Genomic DNA, 19,671 nt, shown 5'->3' on the forward strand with positions numbered 1-19,671 from the left:
TTTTTCCCAGCTGAACAGCCATTTTGTTCCGAGACAGAACCTGCACATGTGAAATATTCAGATATGTGGGATCCAAGATAAATATGACATTTATTTAATATATATGATCAGTCTTACAGAGGTACATAAATATAACTATTTACAAAACATAGAAACTATATATTCCTGTACCCTAAACACATCTTTGTAGGAATGTGCAGCAACTTTTAATTTTCTCCAACTATAATCTCCAGAATGGTGATAAGTGATGTTTTCAGTGACGGTTTGGTGACACAAATATCATTAAAATGTGAATTTTTGCAGTTGTGGACAGGTCAGATGAATTTGTTGATAAAATCCTTAAAATTAGAAGCTTGGACCCTTAAAAACGAATCTAAACTTACACATTTTAACAGCAAAACAAGCAAAATCTTAATGTTCTGCAAACATTTAAGGAGGATTGAAACTACAAAGCCTTCTCAGTGCATTCTTCAAGTTGGACTGTAGGAAATTTGAAGAAATTTGAACTTTTAAACAACGGGAGGCTTTTTTTAAACTCATACTGGTTAAACTGGAGCCAACAACCAATCAGATTGTCAACAAAATCAGACGATTTCCCTTTGACCGGCTCAAAATGAAGACTAGAAGAATATGGAAAGAAAACTGATAATTTTACTCTTTGATGAATGGAGTAAAACCAGAAATTCACACTATTTTTAAGTCCTTAAATGCATCATTAAACAACATGCACGGAAAATAGGAATTATTTGTTTTTCGTCGGATTTTAAACTTTTATTTTTGGCCAACAAACCTGCAGCATATTTTATTCATTTTTTATGCTAATGTTTTAAAAAATATGTTTGTTATATTCCTTAGAAAGAAAAAACAGACCTCAATGATAAGGATTGTGGTTTTTTTTGCTTGTTTGTTTTAATTAATGCATCCCAATTTACTGTAGAAATCTTGGCTTTCATACGATCAAATAGTATCGACACACTGCAAAAACAACAAATCTTACAAAGTATTTTTGTCTAGTTTCTAGTGCAAATATCGAAGTACACTTGGAAGAAATAAAACTAATTTACAAGTAACTTTTCAGCAGCATATAAGAGCTTGTTTTAAGTCAATAGTTCTGTAATATTGATGAAGAAGTGCTAGTTCCTCTGGCAGATTATTTCCCTCAAACATGGGAAAAATATATTGTACCTGGTAAAATAATCTGCAAGTGGAACTGTTACTTTTTCATCAATATTAAGGAATTATTGACTTTAAAAGGCTCCTATTCTTTGCTGAAAAGTTACTTGTAAGTTAGTTTTATCTTATTTTAAGTTTACTAAGATATTTGCTCTAGAAACTAGTTAAATTAAGTTGGCAAGGTTTTGTGTGTTGCAATGCTGCTGGTGGTAATTAGCTCCAAAGTATTTTAAGTTAGGAATTTGGACATAAACAGAAAAATTATATTTAAAAGCTCCAGAAGGTGGTTAATTGAAGGTTTAAGGTCACAGTTTTGTGTATGAAGTCTCCTTGTTTAAAACGAGACACTTAGCAAACCGATGGACAAGATGTTATATTGTTAAATCTTTCTTTTCAAGTGTTTATAAGTTGGTTAGAATTTATTCCACTGATTATCAAGCATCAAAGTTTAAGTGCTGGACTTTCCCATGTTTTATAGTCCATCATAACTACAAATTTGCTGATGACTTTCTTCCCGTCGTTCAAATATTTCTTTGTTTTTAGCACCACAACGTTGCTGCATTATTTGTGTACAAAACCTTATATAACAAGGGATTACTTCATATCTAGTGCACATCATGAACTCGCAGCCCCGGTTTCCATGGGAACTGCACATCGAGCTGCTCTAAAAACATCAGGACAAACTGAACTCTGTATTCATCCAGGGAGCACAGCCTGTATTGCACATGTTAGCGAAGTCTGCAGGAAGCAGCTCGTCGATGCGGGCGGCGTCAGGCTACGCCCAGCGGCCGCTGGACACGAAGCTCCTGCTGAAGGAGAAACTGACGTCTGAACTCTTGTGTTTCCCCCAGGCGCCAAAAGGCACTACGATGATTGTGCTGTTGTCCTCCGTACCGTAGTGAAGAGCCTGACACAGACGAGAACAGAGATTAAATAAGAAAGAAATTGTAAATGCTGGTTTTGTAAGTCATATATCAAAGGTCTTCTTTAACAGTTTCATTAGATAAATTACTCAAACGTACTTAATTGATAGTGCACAAAGACACAACAGTGAATTTTGCAACAAACTGGAAAATAAATACTGAAAAACAATTTTTTTACTACTATTACAATTTTTTTGTTTTTTTTTACCAGTTATTTGTTATTTCTTACATTGTGTGTGAATTGTGAGACAGTTATTTTTTGTTTTTAAGCATATGCACTGACTGATGGCACTTTTTATATTTCATTGTTCTTGTGACAATGACAATAAAGATTTATCTTATGTTATCTCTTATCTTATGTGTAACTATAAATCAATTTACATATATTCAAGTGTTGATTATTCAAATAAATAAAATACATAAAAAATAATTAAATAAAAAAGTGTAACAGACCTCCATCAAGTCGTAATTCAGTACTTTTTTTCCCCCATGGAGCAAATTTTAAATATTAGAAAGAAATTCCAGCTTGGGAGCATTGTTGTTTTTGGCAGCAATTTTAGTTTTAGTTTTTAGTCATTTCCAAATGTGATGGTTAATAATGCAAAGACATAAAATCAAGTAAATTACGGACAATCCTGTTTGCGAGACTGTCTTTAGTCAGAGGCTTCTTCAAATTCACTGTAATACAGTCGGCGACAGCAGATCCTTCCTCCAACAGCTATCACCATCAACAATCTACAAGAATTTTAATTAATATGAGTTACAACAACATTTAATTACCCTTTGGGTTCAATAAAATATTCGAGTCTCAGAAGATTATTGATTTCTCTTTATCTTTAGCAAAAGACCAGAAGTTATTTCTCCCTCTAGCATCAGCCTAGCATGTTTTTTTTTGGTTTTTTTATTTACCCACAATGCCCTGCGCTGCAGTCCACTTCCTGCTTTTGGACGATCGGTCAACTAGATGTGAAACGTTTGGATTCGAACCGCCGCAGAGTTCATTTCAACTCAACCAAGAAATGGGTTTGTAGGCGGACCAGAGTTTGTGTTTTTGGTCTGATTGCAAATTCAAACCTCCGAAAACGAACCGGACTCTCCGCCAAATAAACTAGAGTTTGATTAAAGATGTAATCGAGCCCTAATTAAAAACCTTTTTCCTTCAAATGTGCTCTGAGTTGCATTTACACACTTCCTATTCCCTCACTTCTACGTTATATTCATCTTTGTGTTTGTCGATAACATGAAATCCTAATAAAACATCCTAAGGCTTGCAGATAAAATGCAAAACCATTCAGGAGGATTTCTTTCCAAGTTTGAAGTATTTCTCACCTGGTCAGATATTCTCTGCGCTGCCTCTTTGGGGTCGTGACACTGGTTGATGACGTTGCAGATCTCCTGGCTGTTCATGATGAAGTTGATGCCGTCTGTGGTCAGAGCCAGAAAGGAGTCATGGACATGATGCAGCTGCAGAAAACGGAAACACACTTCAGCAGTTTGGCCAGGAAACACTTTAATAAGACTTAAGGTCAACTTGTCGTTACCTACAGATACGTTGCATATTATTGTTTACATCCAGAAATTTCCATGTGTATAACACTGGAGGGCAAAAGGCGATTCTGTCACAAACCATCAAAATAAAACAATTTTGTTGACAAATGAAATCTAGAGATGTAGGTATGATTAATTCAGTGCAGTGCATCAGAGCAAAGGGAACAATAACACAGAAAAGACGTAAAAAAAATCTAAACCATTTTTTTTTTCTCTCTCGCTCTTCGCGTTGGCTACGCTACACACAGACTTGTTGCCGTGGCAACTGACTAACAATAGCTCTACTAATGTGTCAGGATTTGACACCCAAACATTTCCCACACAAAGAACAGAACATTCAGTCGGTAACAGTTTTATGTTTTCAGGCTTGATGTTTACTTTGCGATTATTGATAAGTCATCGTCTGAACACAGCTGTTGGGTCTATTTTAGTTCCTAACCTGCAAGGAATCAACCAAAAACACAAATTGCTTTTCTGCAGAAGAGGGGAGCAGAGCCAGACGCGGAGAATCAAACACTGTCTGTGATCAACTCCGCCGGCTCTCAGTCCCCAACTGCCTTTTATTATGATTACAAGGAAGGAGGCTGGGCTTTTTCACACAGTCACACAAAGAATGGACCAAAGACCTTTACTACAGGATGTTCTGGAACCTTCTGTGGACATGCCCTTACAAGGCAGGAGGCTGACCGTTACCAATCGGTTTCACAGGCAGCTGATAACACAGGCAGCTAATGACCAAAGCAGCTGATAACACAGGAATGTGTAAACGTTTCCAACCCCCGAGCAAACACCCAAGAAACAGTTAATAATATACCACAAGAGAAAAGTAGTCAAGCAAACAACACACAAAATAATATGAAAACATAACCTTTCAAATAAACTCACAAGTAAATGAACTTAGATAATTTTTCTAACAACAGCAGTGCTTGATTAGCTCATTTAAACACATGCCCTACTGACAATGTCAGAAGGTTTGTGTGTGGGTCAACTTACATATAAGTTTCTTTCACTGAACTGAAACGCACCGCACTCCACAGCACGTCTACGTGTCAAGGTTGTCAAAGTCAAGCTAGCATAACTGACCTACTTACCTCTCGCGTGCTTTTTTTTTAAAAATTAAAACTTTTTCTGACATTGTTATCTAATTATCGTAGTGTTGATGATTGGTAGTAAAACTCTGCTTCCCTTTTTTTTTGTTAATATATCACATGTACATTAATATTTAGCATGTCTTGTTGACAACTTGTTAGCCAAAATCAATGATAGTCATCATCCGTGCACAGTTTTCTGCCCACCAGAAGGAGCTGGGCAACGTCAGGCTACAGCACGTCTATATGTGAAAGAAAACGGGTCAAATAAACTTGTGTTCTGGTTTCAACAAACCGGTTTTAAACTTACTGTGAGTCTTTTGGTTTCTGGCTCAGCAATGACTCCCATCTTCTTCAGATCAAAGTCTCCGATGCTGCGTGTCATCGCCAGCCGGCCGTTGACGTTGGGCTGCCCCAGACTGTTCCAGGTGATGTAACCCCCGCTTTTCTTTATCCTGATGTAAACACAAAAGGTCTCTACTAAATACAGCATTAAAAATCGCAAAGTTGGCAACAGTGACTTACTATTGTTAAACGCATTTGTCTCTCAGACCATTGTGGTTATAGGAAAATGAAAGCCATCATGGCAGCTCTTTCTGCCAAAAACTGGATGAAAAAAGGTTTCAAGTCTGCTGCTTTGGTGTCAGTTAGTCATTTTCTTTTAAGGACAATTTTATTTACAGACTTCATAATTAATTTTGCTCCATATATGACTTATTGTATAGTATGGAACAACACATATAAAAGCATTCACCTTATATAGTAAGCTCTATATAAGGTGAATGCTAGAGAACATACAAATATTTTTTTATTCAGTCACATCTTGAAATTAAGTGATTTGTTTAACTTAAAAAAATGTATTACCATAATTATGTTTAAAGCTAGAAATACATTATTGCCTATTAATTTACAAAAACCTTTTGCCTTAAGCTCAAATGAGAGAAATAACTGGATTTCAAAAGTTAAACTGTGCGTAATATTTTAAAGCTAATGTCCATTTTGGTGCATCGTGGAGTAAAATTATGGAATATTTCGGATGAAAATGCTCTACTTTAAACCAATTCAAAATACTTTATAAGAAAAAAAGATCAAGTCTTAAACGCTTTTGAGTTAACAATGAGGAGAATAATGTTTGCATTTAAAGTATGTGGACATGAAAAATATTTGTAATTATTGGAAAAGAGGAAAGTTTCTACATACATTTTCTTTTTCCTGCTCCTTTGCCACTCATGTAGAGGAAGTGTTATAAGAGAATGTGTTTGTTTATTAATGATGAAATTAGTTAAATTGACTGAATGAACTTATTGATTTGTTGTTTTATTTATTTTGGATACCCAAAATGTTTTCCAGTTCCAGTGTTAAACGTTCATCAGAATTTAAAGTTTACGGATGTTTGAGAACGTGTTCTTGCATTATTTCCATTATATTACTCGAAAATACTCTCAAAACAACAAATATTACCGTGTATCGCAATGACGTCTGGGATAATTTATCATCCAGCAAGTCTTACCTCTCCTTCTCATCCCTTCTTTCAGGTGTGTGGTCAACAGTCAGCTTAAGAGCCTTGCCTTTGCGGCACAACATGGCGCGACTGTCCCCCACGCTGGCCACCACCAGCTCGATGCCGTCCCTCAGCAGCGCCACGGTGGCGGTGGTTCCCGCGTTCGTTCCCGGCCCTACAAAGACAAAGCAGGAACCGTCGGAGGCAGAACGAGCCGATTCAGAAACACACAGAAGGTCAACAGTCACATGGCGTGTCGCACATCCACAGAGCAGAACGTAAACAAACGGGCTGAGGTTGTTTTAGACTCAGAAAAAACTACGGTTTACACAGTAAACAGGATGTAAATCACACATGCAGGTAGAACTGCTGCAGCACAAAGTTGAGATCCAGAGTAAGAGTCATAGCAAAAATAAACCTTAAAAACAAATGGCACACAACATATTTATTAAGAGTCCAGACTTGTATAATAACAAACAAGCTAACCTTAAATGTCTATTTTCTGCAGGAATTATTAAATTATTATTAAGTATAAAAAGGTACACATCAACTCCTTTTATAGGCATTTAATCTGAAAAACAAAAAAAGTGCAAATAAACAGCAGTGATGTCTAATTCCTTAAGGGAAAACTATTGAAATCTGCTAAATAATAATATCTCACAGCGCCCTCCACAGTTACCGGCACCCCTGGTAAAATTTCATCTTTTACAGAAACAACTTAAAATCATCACAAAGTAGTCACATTTTAAATTTCATTTTAATCTATTTTTCCTTAGGTTTTTCTGTAATGCCATTTTTTTTATGTTTCTCACAAATTTCTCTACAACAATAATAATAAGGTGATGGAAAATATGTAGAGATTCAAACTTTAATTGGGATTTCCAAAACTCACATACGTTTCCCATTACAGAGTTATCCCCTCTTGGATGTTTTACTCCTTTATTGCTTGTGCAAATCAGTCACGATCAACAAAATTTGGCTTTTTTGACTGAATAAAATACAAGAAAAAGAAAAGATCCTTTTAATGTCAAAGTGAAAACTAATTTCTACCAAATAATCACAATTAAATAAAAATATGTAACATAAAATAACTGGTTATGTAAATATTCAGACCCTTAAAGTCAAAAGGGTTTGTCCAAAAAAGTCACATTTTCTTGATCACAACTGATTTGTAAAAGAAGCAAAAAGGGGAAAACATTCAAGAAAGTGAATTCTTTCTATAACAAGTGTATATACAGCATATATAAAATTTTCAATCTGATGACTGTTAATCATTGATGATGTCACATTCGACAGATTCTAGACATTTCAAAATTATCTAATGAGTAAAGGGGCACATTTTATGAAACTGTACAGGTTTTGAGGGTTTTTTTCTGCCACACGACAGCCATGTTAATAAAATTTTGATAAAAACCCACCAAATGTTTCAAAAAGTTGTGCAAATTTTAACAACCTCCCTAAAGCTGTTTTGTCCTCGTCCAATTAGGTGGAAACTTTTGAAATATGGCTGTCAGTTTGTTTGTTTTGCTTATTTTCATGTTTCTTTTGCTCAAAAAAAGCTTAATTATGAGACTTTTGCTACGGCTCATCGATCCACGTTGTAAAAATTTTACAGAACTGAGAATTTTAACCACAAACACTTCCAATTAATTCAAATACTCATGTTGGTATAGCGTGACATCATCAATTTATTGAAAAATTTAGATTTTTAAATGAAAATGTGGTAAAACTTCTACCCTACCAGCTCATATTTTGCTCCTGCATGTTTTTACCAGCAGCGTCTTTAAATGTGGAGTGCACAGTGTGTTAAACATGCTGCATTTATTGAAGGTCTTTCACTAATGAGCTACCGAACATGTCGTACAGCTGGTCAAACAGATGCATTGTCTCACAGGAAGCATACACTTGGTAAGAGAAGAGAAAGAAAGAGGATTTAGAGAAAGATAGGGAACCTTCCAGTAGTCCAGGATTTAGGACCCGCTGGACTCTCCTTCAATATCTATCCTCTCGTCATCCACACTGGTACCAAGGGCCTCCAGCTCTGAGCTGGGTCAGCAGCTGCCGTAGATAACATGCACACACACACACAGGCATATTGGGACATTTCACACAGCGTGGCCCAAATCAGGCCACATAACACGTTTACTGGCTTTCACTGTAAGATATAATCTCTCTCTCAAACTGAATAGTAACTGAGAAAAACTAACTTCATGCGGCAAATGTGCAATTTAGTGTTTCAAGAGAAAGTCTGTTGTTTTCTTGCACTGGATTATTTGACAGATTGGAAAAAAAAAAATCAGTATCTGGTCAAATTTACATTGAAATTTTTTATTTATTTATTTAATTTTACATTTGATGCTTTGTACATTAAAAAGAAATAATAAAGTCCTACAAGATAAATAATAAAGCCAGAAGACAAAACAAAATAAAATAAAGTCTGGTAAAACTTAAACACAATTGTTTGTTTTTTCTTTTCCAGGATAGAAAGAAAAATAAACCAGTATCCAGAAAGTGGGTGAAACGTTTAAATACATCTCAAAGCTGCTGTATGCAAGTTTTTATTTTTTCTAATCAGTCACCAAGTCGTGTCAATATAATGAGAGACAGATAATATGTGGGGGAAAAACCCTCCTCCATAAGCTGCTATTGCTGTCTGAAGAAAAGCACCGAAAACAACCAATCAGAGCCAGGAGGCGGGTCTTAGCACTGTCAATCGCACTTACGTTCGTGCTGCTTAATGTGCCAATGGAAGAAAAACCATTTATCTGCCATCATCAGTAGACAAATGGCACTGTTCATGAAGTTAGTGAACATGAAGTTAGCCAACTAGCCTTCGCATTCACTACAGATCCTGCTATTAGAGAGGCAACAGGGGAAGAGCGACATGTACACAAGAATGATTGACAGCACTAAGATTCGCCTCCTAGCTCTGCTTGTTTCTAGCTAGCACTGTGAGAAAACAGAGAAGCTCGATTTTTTTTCACAGATTATCTGTTTCATAACATATTGTTACTAACATGATGACAGTTTCATACGGCAGCTTTAATGATAAAATACTTTTTAAAAGTTATTAGTTAGCTGTTGTTTACCACTTTATCACGGATCATCATCTTGTTCATGATTTTGGGCCGAGCCTCATCTGATCACACAATATTTTGATCTATAGTTGATGATTGGCTCAGCTGCAGCTTTGGAAACTGTAGCTATTCAATCATATTGGAGGCTTTTTGGTGCAGCCCATATTTTTAAATCTCTTCATTTGTTTTAATCGAGATGAACTGCTAATTGAAATAATCGTCAACTAATTTAGTAATTGATTCAATTGTTAACTGGAGTATACAGACTCGAAAAAGACAATTCAATGAAAGAAAAACATACTCAGGGCAGGATTTAAACCAAAACTGTACAAAATATTTTTACATTTCGCGTTTAAGATAAAAAAAACCCTTCATTGTCTGTAAATATATTCTACCTGGAAATCAAGTGGCAAAGTTTCAGCTTTCAATTAATGCCTTTTTATTGCATTTTAGCCACTATGAATATGTATGACTGATTACTTGATTAATCGCCAGAGTAATCAATTACAAAAATAATCATCTGCATCCCTAAAATCGTTTTCTAATTGATTCTTCAACCTGAAGGCAAATTTGCTGCAACATCTTAAATATTTTTCCCATTATCCAATAGAATGGAAAATTAATTACCTTAAAAATTGTCAAGAAAAACATCCATGATCTGCTTTCACAGATAGACTCACAAGCACTAATGATCATTTAATTAAACTGATTTCATCTGCAGCGACTGCCATTTTCAACACTGTGCTCTGCGTTTTGATTTAGTTTCTTCCCAGGAACAAAAATTAAATATTTTATGTTCTGCTGTTTAACTTTCTTTGCATTTATTCAAGACTTGCTGAGGATCGGATGAATACCAACTAATCCTGAAAATCAGATAAATTAAGAGAAAATAAACATTTATTTTAAACAAAATTTGCACAAAGCTTTGCAGGTCGTTTGTATGATGGAGAGTAAAAACTGTTTTAAAATTCTCACTTTTTAAAATCTTTAAAATGTTATTATCTAGTGACTGCAGCAATAGATTAACATGCAATTACTTATCAAGCTAATTAGATCATCATTTTTAATGTCCATCAATTTAACTACCTAGGTTTTCCTTTAAGTTGCTGCCTATATGCATATTTGAATTATTTGATATTTACTGAATTTCGCCTGTTTCTTCTTTTTATAGCTTGTTTGTTATTAAATAAAAATTAGGAAAGACAGACCTCTAATTAAAATCTAAAACCTCATCAAATATGTAGAACAGGTACATTTGGTTTAAATACAGGAGGAGGAAAAAAGCACAATCTATGTTTAAAAATCAATACATGTGTTTTAATACAGTGTACAAAAAATAGTTAAAGGGATATTCAAATAACAGTACCTACCATTTGGATAGAAGTGCAAGTGCTTTGCCAAAGCTTTGTCTACTTCTAGGAAAGCTTTCTTTAAAGCCGATTCCAGATTGTTGTCTTCTGCCAGAATGTCCCTGAAAAAAGATTAGAAATATTATCACCAAAAATTTTAATTCCTCGATTATTTCCAATGATATTTGGGTGTAAAACTATACGTTGCAGTGCGAGATCCCACCTGCAACTCCCTACTGGAGGGCAAAAAACTGCTCACTGACGACGACTACCGTTGGTTTTAGCTGTTAAGTTATGAATATAATGCGCTAAAAATCATCAGTAGAGTAGTTGTTTAAATCAGTAAATCAACCACCGCCGTGTTAGATTAGCTAAGAGAGCAGCGTTGGCTAAACTACCACAGCAATCACTTATTAATAATCTCAAGATAAACATCAAGCTTAAAAACATAATACTATGTTTATAATGGACTGAATGTTCTGTTCTTTGCATGTTTTTTGGTGTTGAATCCTGACAAATGTGTTGGTGTTGTTGTCAGTTGCTATGGCAACCAGCCTGTGTGTGGTGTAGCTGACAAAGCGAATGAGAAAAAAGAATATCAGTGGTTTTGAGATGTTCTTCAATGTTTTCGCTATTTTCCCTTTGCTGTGGCGCATTGTACTAAATGATTAATACCTGCATCTCCAGGTTTCATTTAGTTAAAGGGATTGTTCTACAAAGGCACCACAGCTATGGATGGCCGGTAAAAGAATCACCTTTTTGCCCTCCAGCGTTGTGTGCATGTGAAAAGATTTCCAGATATAGACTATAACATGCAACGTGTCTATATGTACGATTCCCTTACTGGATGAATTTCTTCATGTATTTTTCGCAGAAGTCGGCTGCTTCTGAGCCGCCGTGGCCGTCAAACACAGCAAAGTACAGGGTGTTTTCATTCAACTGGGAGACCTGGAACCGGTCCTCATTCTCCTTGCGTTGGCCGATCAGAGATGCACACCCTATCTTAGATAGGCTAACTTTGGGAATGGGTTTGCCGTAGCGAATGCTAGGGGGGAGCATAATGGGCTCGTCGATGCGATCATCCCAAATCCCAAAGGAGTCCCAGGTTGTAAGGCGGCCGCTGCCGTCTGGATCGAAGCGCGTGTTGCTGTATTGCCTCCCAGAAGGTCCATAAACTTGTCTGCAGAACAATGGTAACTTTGTTTTGTGGCTATCGAGCTGAAAGGGCAGGGGATCGAAAGCCTTCTGTAGCAAACCACTGCGACCAATGTTAGAACCGCTGCACCTGATCAGGCGCACAAGACAGGAAGCCGACATCACCCTGCAGATACTCACAGAGGAAGGAGGAGGGGTGGAGGTGTTCACAACGTTCAAAAACTGAAGAGAAACAGGAATGAAAAGGACATAAAAATCTTATTAGGGCTGTAAATTAACTGAAATGTTAATATCATCGGTATAACATTTTGCACAATTAAAAATAAAACTGTTTCATCTGGCAATGTTATTGAAAGATGTAGCATGTGCACTTTGCTACCAATTTAGGAAAATACAAGTATATAAAATCTGTCAAGTCACAAATGTGCAGATCTTTACAAAAAAATATCCAATATCTGTATAGGTTCCAAATTGAAAATAAAATTCTAGAACAGGTATTGTGACAATGTTCCAGATCCCTAAGGACAGATCTATTCAGTCTAATTCTACGCTTTGTGAGAGATGTGATGCTTTATTTACTTTCCATTATTTAGAATTCCTAACTGTACTTTCTGAACCATTTGAAAGGTTTGCTACATGTTTGACCAAAGTAGTCTACCATCCATCTATTTTCTTACACCCTTGTCCCTAGTGGGATCGGGAGGGGTGCTGGTGCTTATCTCCAGCGAACGTTTCGGGCGAGAGGCGGGTTCACCCTGGACAGGTTGCCAGTCTGTCGCAGGGCAACACAGAGACAGACAGGACAAACATCCATGCACACACACTCACACCTAGGGAGAATTTAGAGAGACCAATTAACCTGACTGTCATGTTTTTGGACTGTGGGAGGAAGCCGGAGTACCCAGAGAGAACCCACGCATGCACAGGGAGAACATGCAAACTCCATGCAGAAAGACTCTGGGCTGGGAATCGAACCCAGGACCTTCTTGCTGCAAGACACAAGTATCAAACTCCAGTCCTCAAGGGCCGGTGTGCTTCAGTTTTTAGATGAGCCACAGGTACAAAACACTGGAATGAAATGGCTTAATTACCTCCTCTTCATTTAGATTAGTTCTCCAGAGCCTTGCTAACGACCCAGTTGTTCTATTCAGGTGTGGTGCAGCAGAGGCACATCTAAAAGTTGTAGATAACAGTTTTACCAACTGCGCCACAGTGCAGCCCGAAGTAGTCAAACAACTTTTTACTTTTTGTCAGTTTCAGTTTCTTTATTATTTGCTTTACATTGGCTGTTATATTCTAAATTGCACTGACTGAACAAGTTAAAGTTGTTTTTATATGTTTGTCCAAAATTGTGAAGGTATGGTGGATGGAAGTGTGCTTTACTGGTGTAGAGTTATCAAATAAACTTGTATTTCAGTACATTTATGTATGTGTTTTAAAAAAAGACACATTTCAAGTATAATCAGCTCAGTTTTTCTGCATCAGATCAGAGTTGGATGATACTAAACCTCAGATATCTATATCAGTATCAGAAGTGAATAAAAGTGTATTGGTGCATATCTACAAAAAAAAAACAAAAACAAGATTTTATCCAAGAAACTACTTCTGCTAAAGACGGAAACTCAATCTTGTTTTTACTATCTGGAGCAAAAATAGAGTAAAATATGGGAATGAAAGCAAGGTCAAAAAGGAAACACAAATACCTGCCTGTGAGCAGAGAAAAGGTAAATAATTGACTCAGAGCAAAACATTTCTGCAGCCACAAAAACCCAACAACTTTAAATGACCGGAGCAGCAGTCAGTGGTAAAAATTATGAACTGATGTTGTTGATTTAGGGTTATTTACTTTTCCAGAAAGTATGCTTGCTTGTGTAAATTTAAAATATACACTCAGCAGCTCCTTTAACCCAAAGCAACCAGTGGAGCAGGAAAAAACAATACTTAGTAAAGTAAAAACTCCTGATATGAATGTGCCAACTGACAGAAACTTATTAAACAGCACCAGTCTATGCGTCTTAATTTTTATCAGATGCTTTCTCAACTTCCTATACATTGAGGCAGGGCAAGTTGCACCTCCACTTATTTGTAGTATTAGAGTGTACTATATAAATGTGAATGATGAACATGATTTCTTTTACATTTATATCTGAGTGTAGTTATACTGATTACAATTAACACAAGAAAGACTCTTAATATTAGTGGGAAAACATTACCACGTGCAAACTAAATAGTCTAAATTTAAATTCACCACTTGTAAATGAACGCCTCAAAATGATGCAATAACATACAGATATGACAAACTGCTGTCAAATACGATGTTTTCAGCTGTACTTAACCATTTAATATCGCCAAATAACTCAAAACTGGACAAACCCCACTGAAGATTGATAAAAACTATATTCGTAAAACCTAATCAGAAGATTAAGTTTTACGAATATGTATTTTATGAAATTTCTACTTTGTTTTAGCTTTCGCGAAGAGAACTAAAGCACCGCGAAACCTAAACGTTTTTCCAGTGAACCTTCCGTAAGTGTGGAATTGTTGAGTCCAAGTTTTAACATTTTAGATATTTTAGCTTTTCAACCGGAGCCGAAATTCCTTAAATACCTCTTTACTTAAGCGTCGAATCAGAAGCTGACTTCGTTGTAGCTAACTTTGTTCTCTCGCTAGCTGCTATTATTTGCAGTATAAACGTTGCCTGATTACTACGTAATAGTATTATTTCATGCCTTTGATAAAATTATAATGCCCTTAATATAACAGCAAATAAAATCAACTACAATAGTGAGGTGCGTCAATAAAAAGGATCTGTCGTCATTTTTAGTCTTGCGAGTTAGCTAGCTTAGCGAACAAGCTACGTGGCTAACTTTAGCTTGAGATACGCAGTTTATAAAAACATAATAACACCACTACTTAAAGTCTCGTATTGTGTATTAAAAAGTCATACCTTGGATTTATTTAAAAATATAACTGTAGTGTCGAATCCCTGCGTTTACTTCCAAACGAGCGACTGAATGAAAACAGAGTGAAAAACCACCTCCGCCCTCTTCTCGGTATTATCAAACAAAGCCTCTCTGATGTGACCGCACCAATCAGCTTTTAGTTCGTCTCACGCCCCGCAAACAGCGCTTCCGATTGGTCCATCAAGTTATGACTGCAACGGGCATCCACAAATCAAAAGGCCGCGTCTGGTGTATGTTGCAGAAAGTCAACAAATGGGGCTTTGTAGCATGAGTGAATAAATAATTGAGTTTATGTGACAGCAAAAGGTTGTCCTGTGTATGTATCTTTATTTACCTGACTCTATTTTGAGTTTGTTAGCAGTCCCAATGTGGACCAGCTCCCTGTATTTACTATCCAGAACTGCCTAAATACCTTTTTATGTAATTTGAGAGTTTACTGTTTGCCTTAGTTCTCCTTTTACCCTGCAGGAATTTAAGGTTAAACCAAACCAAACTTGTTTCTGCATTTTCGTTTTACTATGCAAAACTACCCTGTGGTTTTGAGGCTTTTTGTCAAGTTCCTCAAATTTCTTGAAACCGCTCAGTTAAAATGTGTAGAAGTTAGTCATCTTCTACTGCAGTAGCATAATCTCATTCTGAAAACGTTTTGATATATTTAAGATGTGATTTAAGTGCATTAATTTAAGAAATGTCTATTTTGAATTAAAGTGGCACATTTGTTGGTACTGTAAGGCAGTCCTGGGTTAGTCACTAACATAGTCACTTTATATAGGGAGGACAGGGATGTCTGCAGTTATGTAGCAGTCTGTTGCAGTGAAAAGAGAGCTTGGCTATTGGTTTACTGGTTGGTCTACGTTCCAACACTTATTTGTGGTCATATTTACTAGTATTATGTCATGACACCGTACTTCATAGATTATGCATGATGTCTATAGGAAACTTTTGTAATATGCAGTCAGTACTTTCCAGACATTGCTATGTGTTTTTGTTGCTGCAGACCTCTTGCCCAGTTTCTTTTTGGTGTTTTCTTCTACTTTGAAGCAAAATCCTGCTCTGTTGTCCCATACGTTGTAATTATCTTCACTATTTTCCATTGTACATCTAATGGCTTGTCTTTTGTACCCGCCTCCTGACTGAAGCTTTTTCACATTGACATTGTTCTGCTTTGAAAACTTTCTGCAGAATGTGGCATTTTATATCCACAGTATGTTGAGCGAGAGAAGACTTTGGGTAAAAAGTGGGACCCATATGGGTCCTAAATCTGTTGCACACTGTTGGACTGATATTCCCAATACCTATTGGGGGGACGTAGCTAAGCCCCAATTGCTTCTAGTGTGCTGCAAAATATATTGCAAATATAGTCATGGCAGTATCATTGTGTGAAATAGTCATACTATATGGAGTGCAGTAGTTAGTGGTTAATATATTTTAAGTGTTATAAACTTTTTTCTTAAATTCACAACACAAATGTAATATTTAGCAAGTAGTACACATCCTAGTTTGGAGCTTTAATTACAATTTATGAAGCAGCATTTTGAATAAAATAAAATATTACAAATATCTGTGACATATTTTGGTTGCTTCAATGAGTAACTGTGGAAACATTACCCACCCTGTTTTTACAACGGGGAGCAGCAAATTAGCATTAAAAAAATTAAATAAAATAATACCTGAACTATGACCCCAAGTCCCAAAAAAGAAGGCATCACTTCTCGGATTATATAACAACATATAATCTCGCTACGTGACAAATAAAACTGTTTTTGAATTTGAGTAAAGCAGAATTGAAATCAATATACGGGCCACAAGATTTCAGTTTTTAATAACACTTGAACTTCCGGTTCAGCGGACCAATCACATCATTCCTACCTCTGAGGCGTTTGGTGACGTAAGCAGCTATAGCACTTCCTCGTTTGTTTTCTGAGCTGCACACCAGAAGCCAAACGCCCCTTCCTCAACATGCATTTGTCAAGGTGAGACCACCGATTGTGCGATTTAAAAAACATTATTTTTCCCATAGCAACCGTCCAGGTGACGTTTCAAACAGAAGCGATATTAAGATTTGTGCTGGTTTCCAGCGCGGCTGTAGCTCGCAGCTCAGTTAGCTGTTTTTTTTAGCTGGTTCTGTTTGAGGTTTTACTACTAAAATAAAGCGATATCGGTGGGCATAAGCATGTGTTCATTATAGTTCATTATAGTCATTATAGTATAATATAGTTGTTTATAATTTATTTGTTAGCGTAAAATCTGTTATGACTGAGAGTTGGAGGGGTTATAATGCACAGGAAAAGAGCTAAAGTTAGCAGCTAGCCGAGCGGAGTTTTCTGATAATCCTTTGACTTAATAAACATGAACTGAGACACAGATTGATGTTGGAGAGGCTTGTTTTTTGAGGACGGTTTCTATAAGAATATAACTGAAACTAGTGGCAGTTGCTATTTTTTATGGATCGATTTTAATGCAGTTAAATGTGAAATCAAAGCATTTAAATCATGTTGAAAATTACAGAGAAATTGATCTCTCATTTATTTTTTTGATAATTTTTTAAAAGATTTTTTTGGCACTTACTACATAGCTTTTCAGGAAGTGGAGCACATGCAGGGAATTGAACCCGTGACGGTTGCGCCAGGAAATGTAGCTTCTGTTTTTGGTATATTTTGATAATCTCAATGATTGGTTACCAAAAAGTTAGCCAAAATGCCTCCAGAAATTTTCTTTATATCAAAAGAATAAAAATTTTGCATTTGTTTTGGTTGGTTAACAAATCATTCATGCCATTAAACCTATCAGAATCCATAATTTCATATCTTAAATTACAGTAGATATGAGCAGAAAGCTACACTGTTTGCTTTAGGAAACTCCCAGAACCAAGTTTTCATTGTGTGATTGAGTAAAAAAAAAGTTTTATTGTATACAAAGAGTCAAAACCAAAAGATATAACATGTAATAAATTATTTAAGTGCTTTTATTTAAAAAAAAACTACAGTTATTCCTACAATTGCCTCAAACACTAAATATATTCTCAGTGGAAACTATTTTAGGACAATACAGAAGCACACCCTCAGTCATCCAGTCATAGACACTGTTGGGAGTACAGCCAACCAGCACCAAGGAAAATAAATGGCCCAGATTTCCTTCATTCTGGGAGATCGGCTGATACTTACCTACCTCTGCAAGAATGTGAACATTGTATTCAGCCAGATAATTACAATTGATGCACTTCTAGTTTTGTGTACACTGTAAAAACACAATATCTTACAAAGTATTTTTGGTCCAGTTTCTAGTGCAAGTATCTTAATCCACTTGAAACAAGACAAAACTGTCTTACAAGTAACTTCTCAGCAAGATATAGAAACTTGTTTGAAGTCAGTAATTATCTAATATTGACTTTAAAAAGTATTATTTCTACTATATTTTCATCAATAACAATATATTTTTTCTATATTTAGGCCTGTTGCCATAAACGATAAATCAATTAATCGTACGATAAATTAAAACTATCGACGTCATTTTAATTATCGGCATTATCGTCTCTTCCGGCCTTTTTCTCTTTCTGTTAATGACACTGAATGAAAAAAGGCTCAACTCCGGTGCTCTCCACTGACTCTTCCCTTCCCCATTTCCTTAGTGTAATGCCCAGCGCACACGACACGATCTTAGAGTTGATAGTCGGCCCATTTTTAAAACCTGACAGGCCACACATTAGCCGACAGAAATCCTAGGTATAACGGTTCGATCGGGTTGGGTCCTGTCATGTGGTGTCCAACAATGGGCACAAAATAATGGCTACAAGTTCAGTTAACTAATTTTAAAACCAGGCATTAATCAATGCTTTACTACAATCTACCTGCAATGCATGTGGCTAGAGTCAGTCCTGACTGAATGAAAATCATTAGAACCTATTTACGTCACGTTAACGAAGAACAGCTGAAAAGTTACCGGGTTGCAACTGCGGTAGCAATTTCGCTCCAACTCCTCCCCTTGTCATTTCTATATTCTTTGCACGAAATGTTGAATAAACATTAATGTTGTTTTGCTGGACTTTGGGTTGCGCCGTATCAGCTGTTTGGGATTCCCCTCCGTAATTTCCACTGAGAAAGCGCGGAGGAGAATCCTGCTTTCTGATTGGCTACCTGTCACATTGAACAGGCTGCGTTAAGCTCCCAGTCGGGGAAAACCCCTGATTTAGATAGGAGCGGCAACGACGATGATCTACCGCAGGGTGCTCAAACTTTTTGATACCAAGATCTACTTTTTCTCTCACCAGCCGGCTGAGATCTACCTCATGACACGAAGACATAAAAATTGTAAATTAAACTCTATTGACTTATTTTATATGCAAATATACATCAGTTATAGCAGAAACAATAAAGTGATAGAAAACCTAATGCAGTATATTTCTTCTTCAGTGAGATTCTCCTACCGTTTTACTCTCTCTCGTTAAGCACACCCGTTGCCGTGGCAACCGCCTGCGCCCTGCAAGCGGAGCAGCGATTACGTCCAGTCAAGTAAAAACAAAAAAAATCCAGTCAAGTTTCCAGGCTTGATATTTATTTGTCGATTATTAATCAGCCCCCTGATCACAGCGATGGTTGATTAGCTAATGCAACTCCTGCTCTGCTAGTCAGTCGGTCTTTGTCGCCTTTTTTTTAATGGAACTGAAACGCACTGAATTGCGCAACACCTTGTTGAAACAATAATTACTGAGAATATAAATTTTAACAGTTTTTTTTTATTATTATAATTCTTTAATGAAGCTACAAACGTTTAGGATCTTAGTGAATATTTTGATAAGCGCGTCAGAAGAGGAAGTTCTGGTCTCATCGTCCTGGCGGCGTTCAGTTTGTCACCTGCTGCCGAGATCAACTGAAAACCTTCCCGAGATCGACGTACT

General features: G+C 36.5%; 2 protein-coding genes across 5 annotated transcripts in view; one reads left to right on the forward strand and one right to left on the reverse strand.

Annotated features, from left to right (window-relative positions):
- Positions 1–1,599: 1,599 nt before the first annotated feature.
- ppm1kb (protein phosphatase, Mg2+/Mn2+ dependent 1Kb) lies at positions 1,600–19,210 on the reverse strand. 3 transcript variants are annotated; one of them, XM_028019296.1, is made up of 8 exons: positions 14,762–14,881; positions 12,906–12,987; positions 11,504–12,036; positions 10,681–10,781; positions 6,243–6,408; positions 5,043–5,187; positions 3,426–3,560; positions 1,600–2,080 (listed from the first exon to the last, which is right to left on the reverse strand). In XM_028019296.1, the coding sequence occupies exons 3-8, from the start codon at positions 11,974–11,976 to the stop codon at positions 1,949–1,951; spliced, it is 1,152 nt and encodes a 383-aa protein (XP_027875097.1). In that variant the 5' UTR covers positions 11,977–12,036; positions 12,906–12,987; positions 14,762–14,881; the 3' UTR covers positions 1,600–1,948. The 3 variants fall into 3 exon arrangements, with proteins under 3 accessions (XP_027875097.1, XP_027875098.1, XP_027875095.1); XM_028019297.1 differs by lacking the exons at positions 12,906–12,987; positions 14,762–14,881 and adding an exon at positions 19,201–19,210; XM_028019294.1 differs by lacking the exon at positions 12,906–12,987 and having other exon boundaries at positions 14,762–14,892.
- herc3 (HECT and RLD domain containing E3 ubiquitin protein ligase 3) overlaps positions 16,653–19,671 on the forward strand; it is a 34,082-nt gene continuing 31,063 nt past the window's right edge. For both annotated transcript variants that reach the window (XM_028019292.1, XM_028019293.1), the window contains exon 1: positions 16,653–16,750. The gene's annotated coding sequence lies outside the window, so the exon portion shown is untranslated. The remainder of the gene's footprint in view (positions 16,751–19,671) is intronic.

The sequence above is a fragment of the Xiphophorus couchianus genome, chromosome 5, assembly GCF_001444195.1.
Source record: "Xiphophorus couchianus chromosome 5, X_couchianus-1.0, whole genome shotgun sequence".
In the NCBI taxonomy this organism is placed as follows: domain Eukaryota; kingdom Metazoa; phylum Chordata; class Actinopteri; order Cyprinodontiformes; family Poeciliidae; genus Xiphophorus; species Xiphophorus couchianus.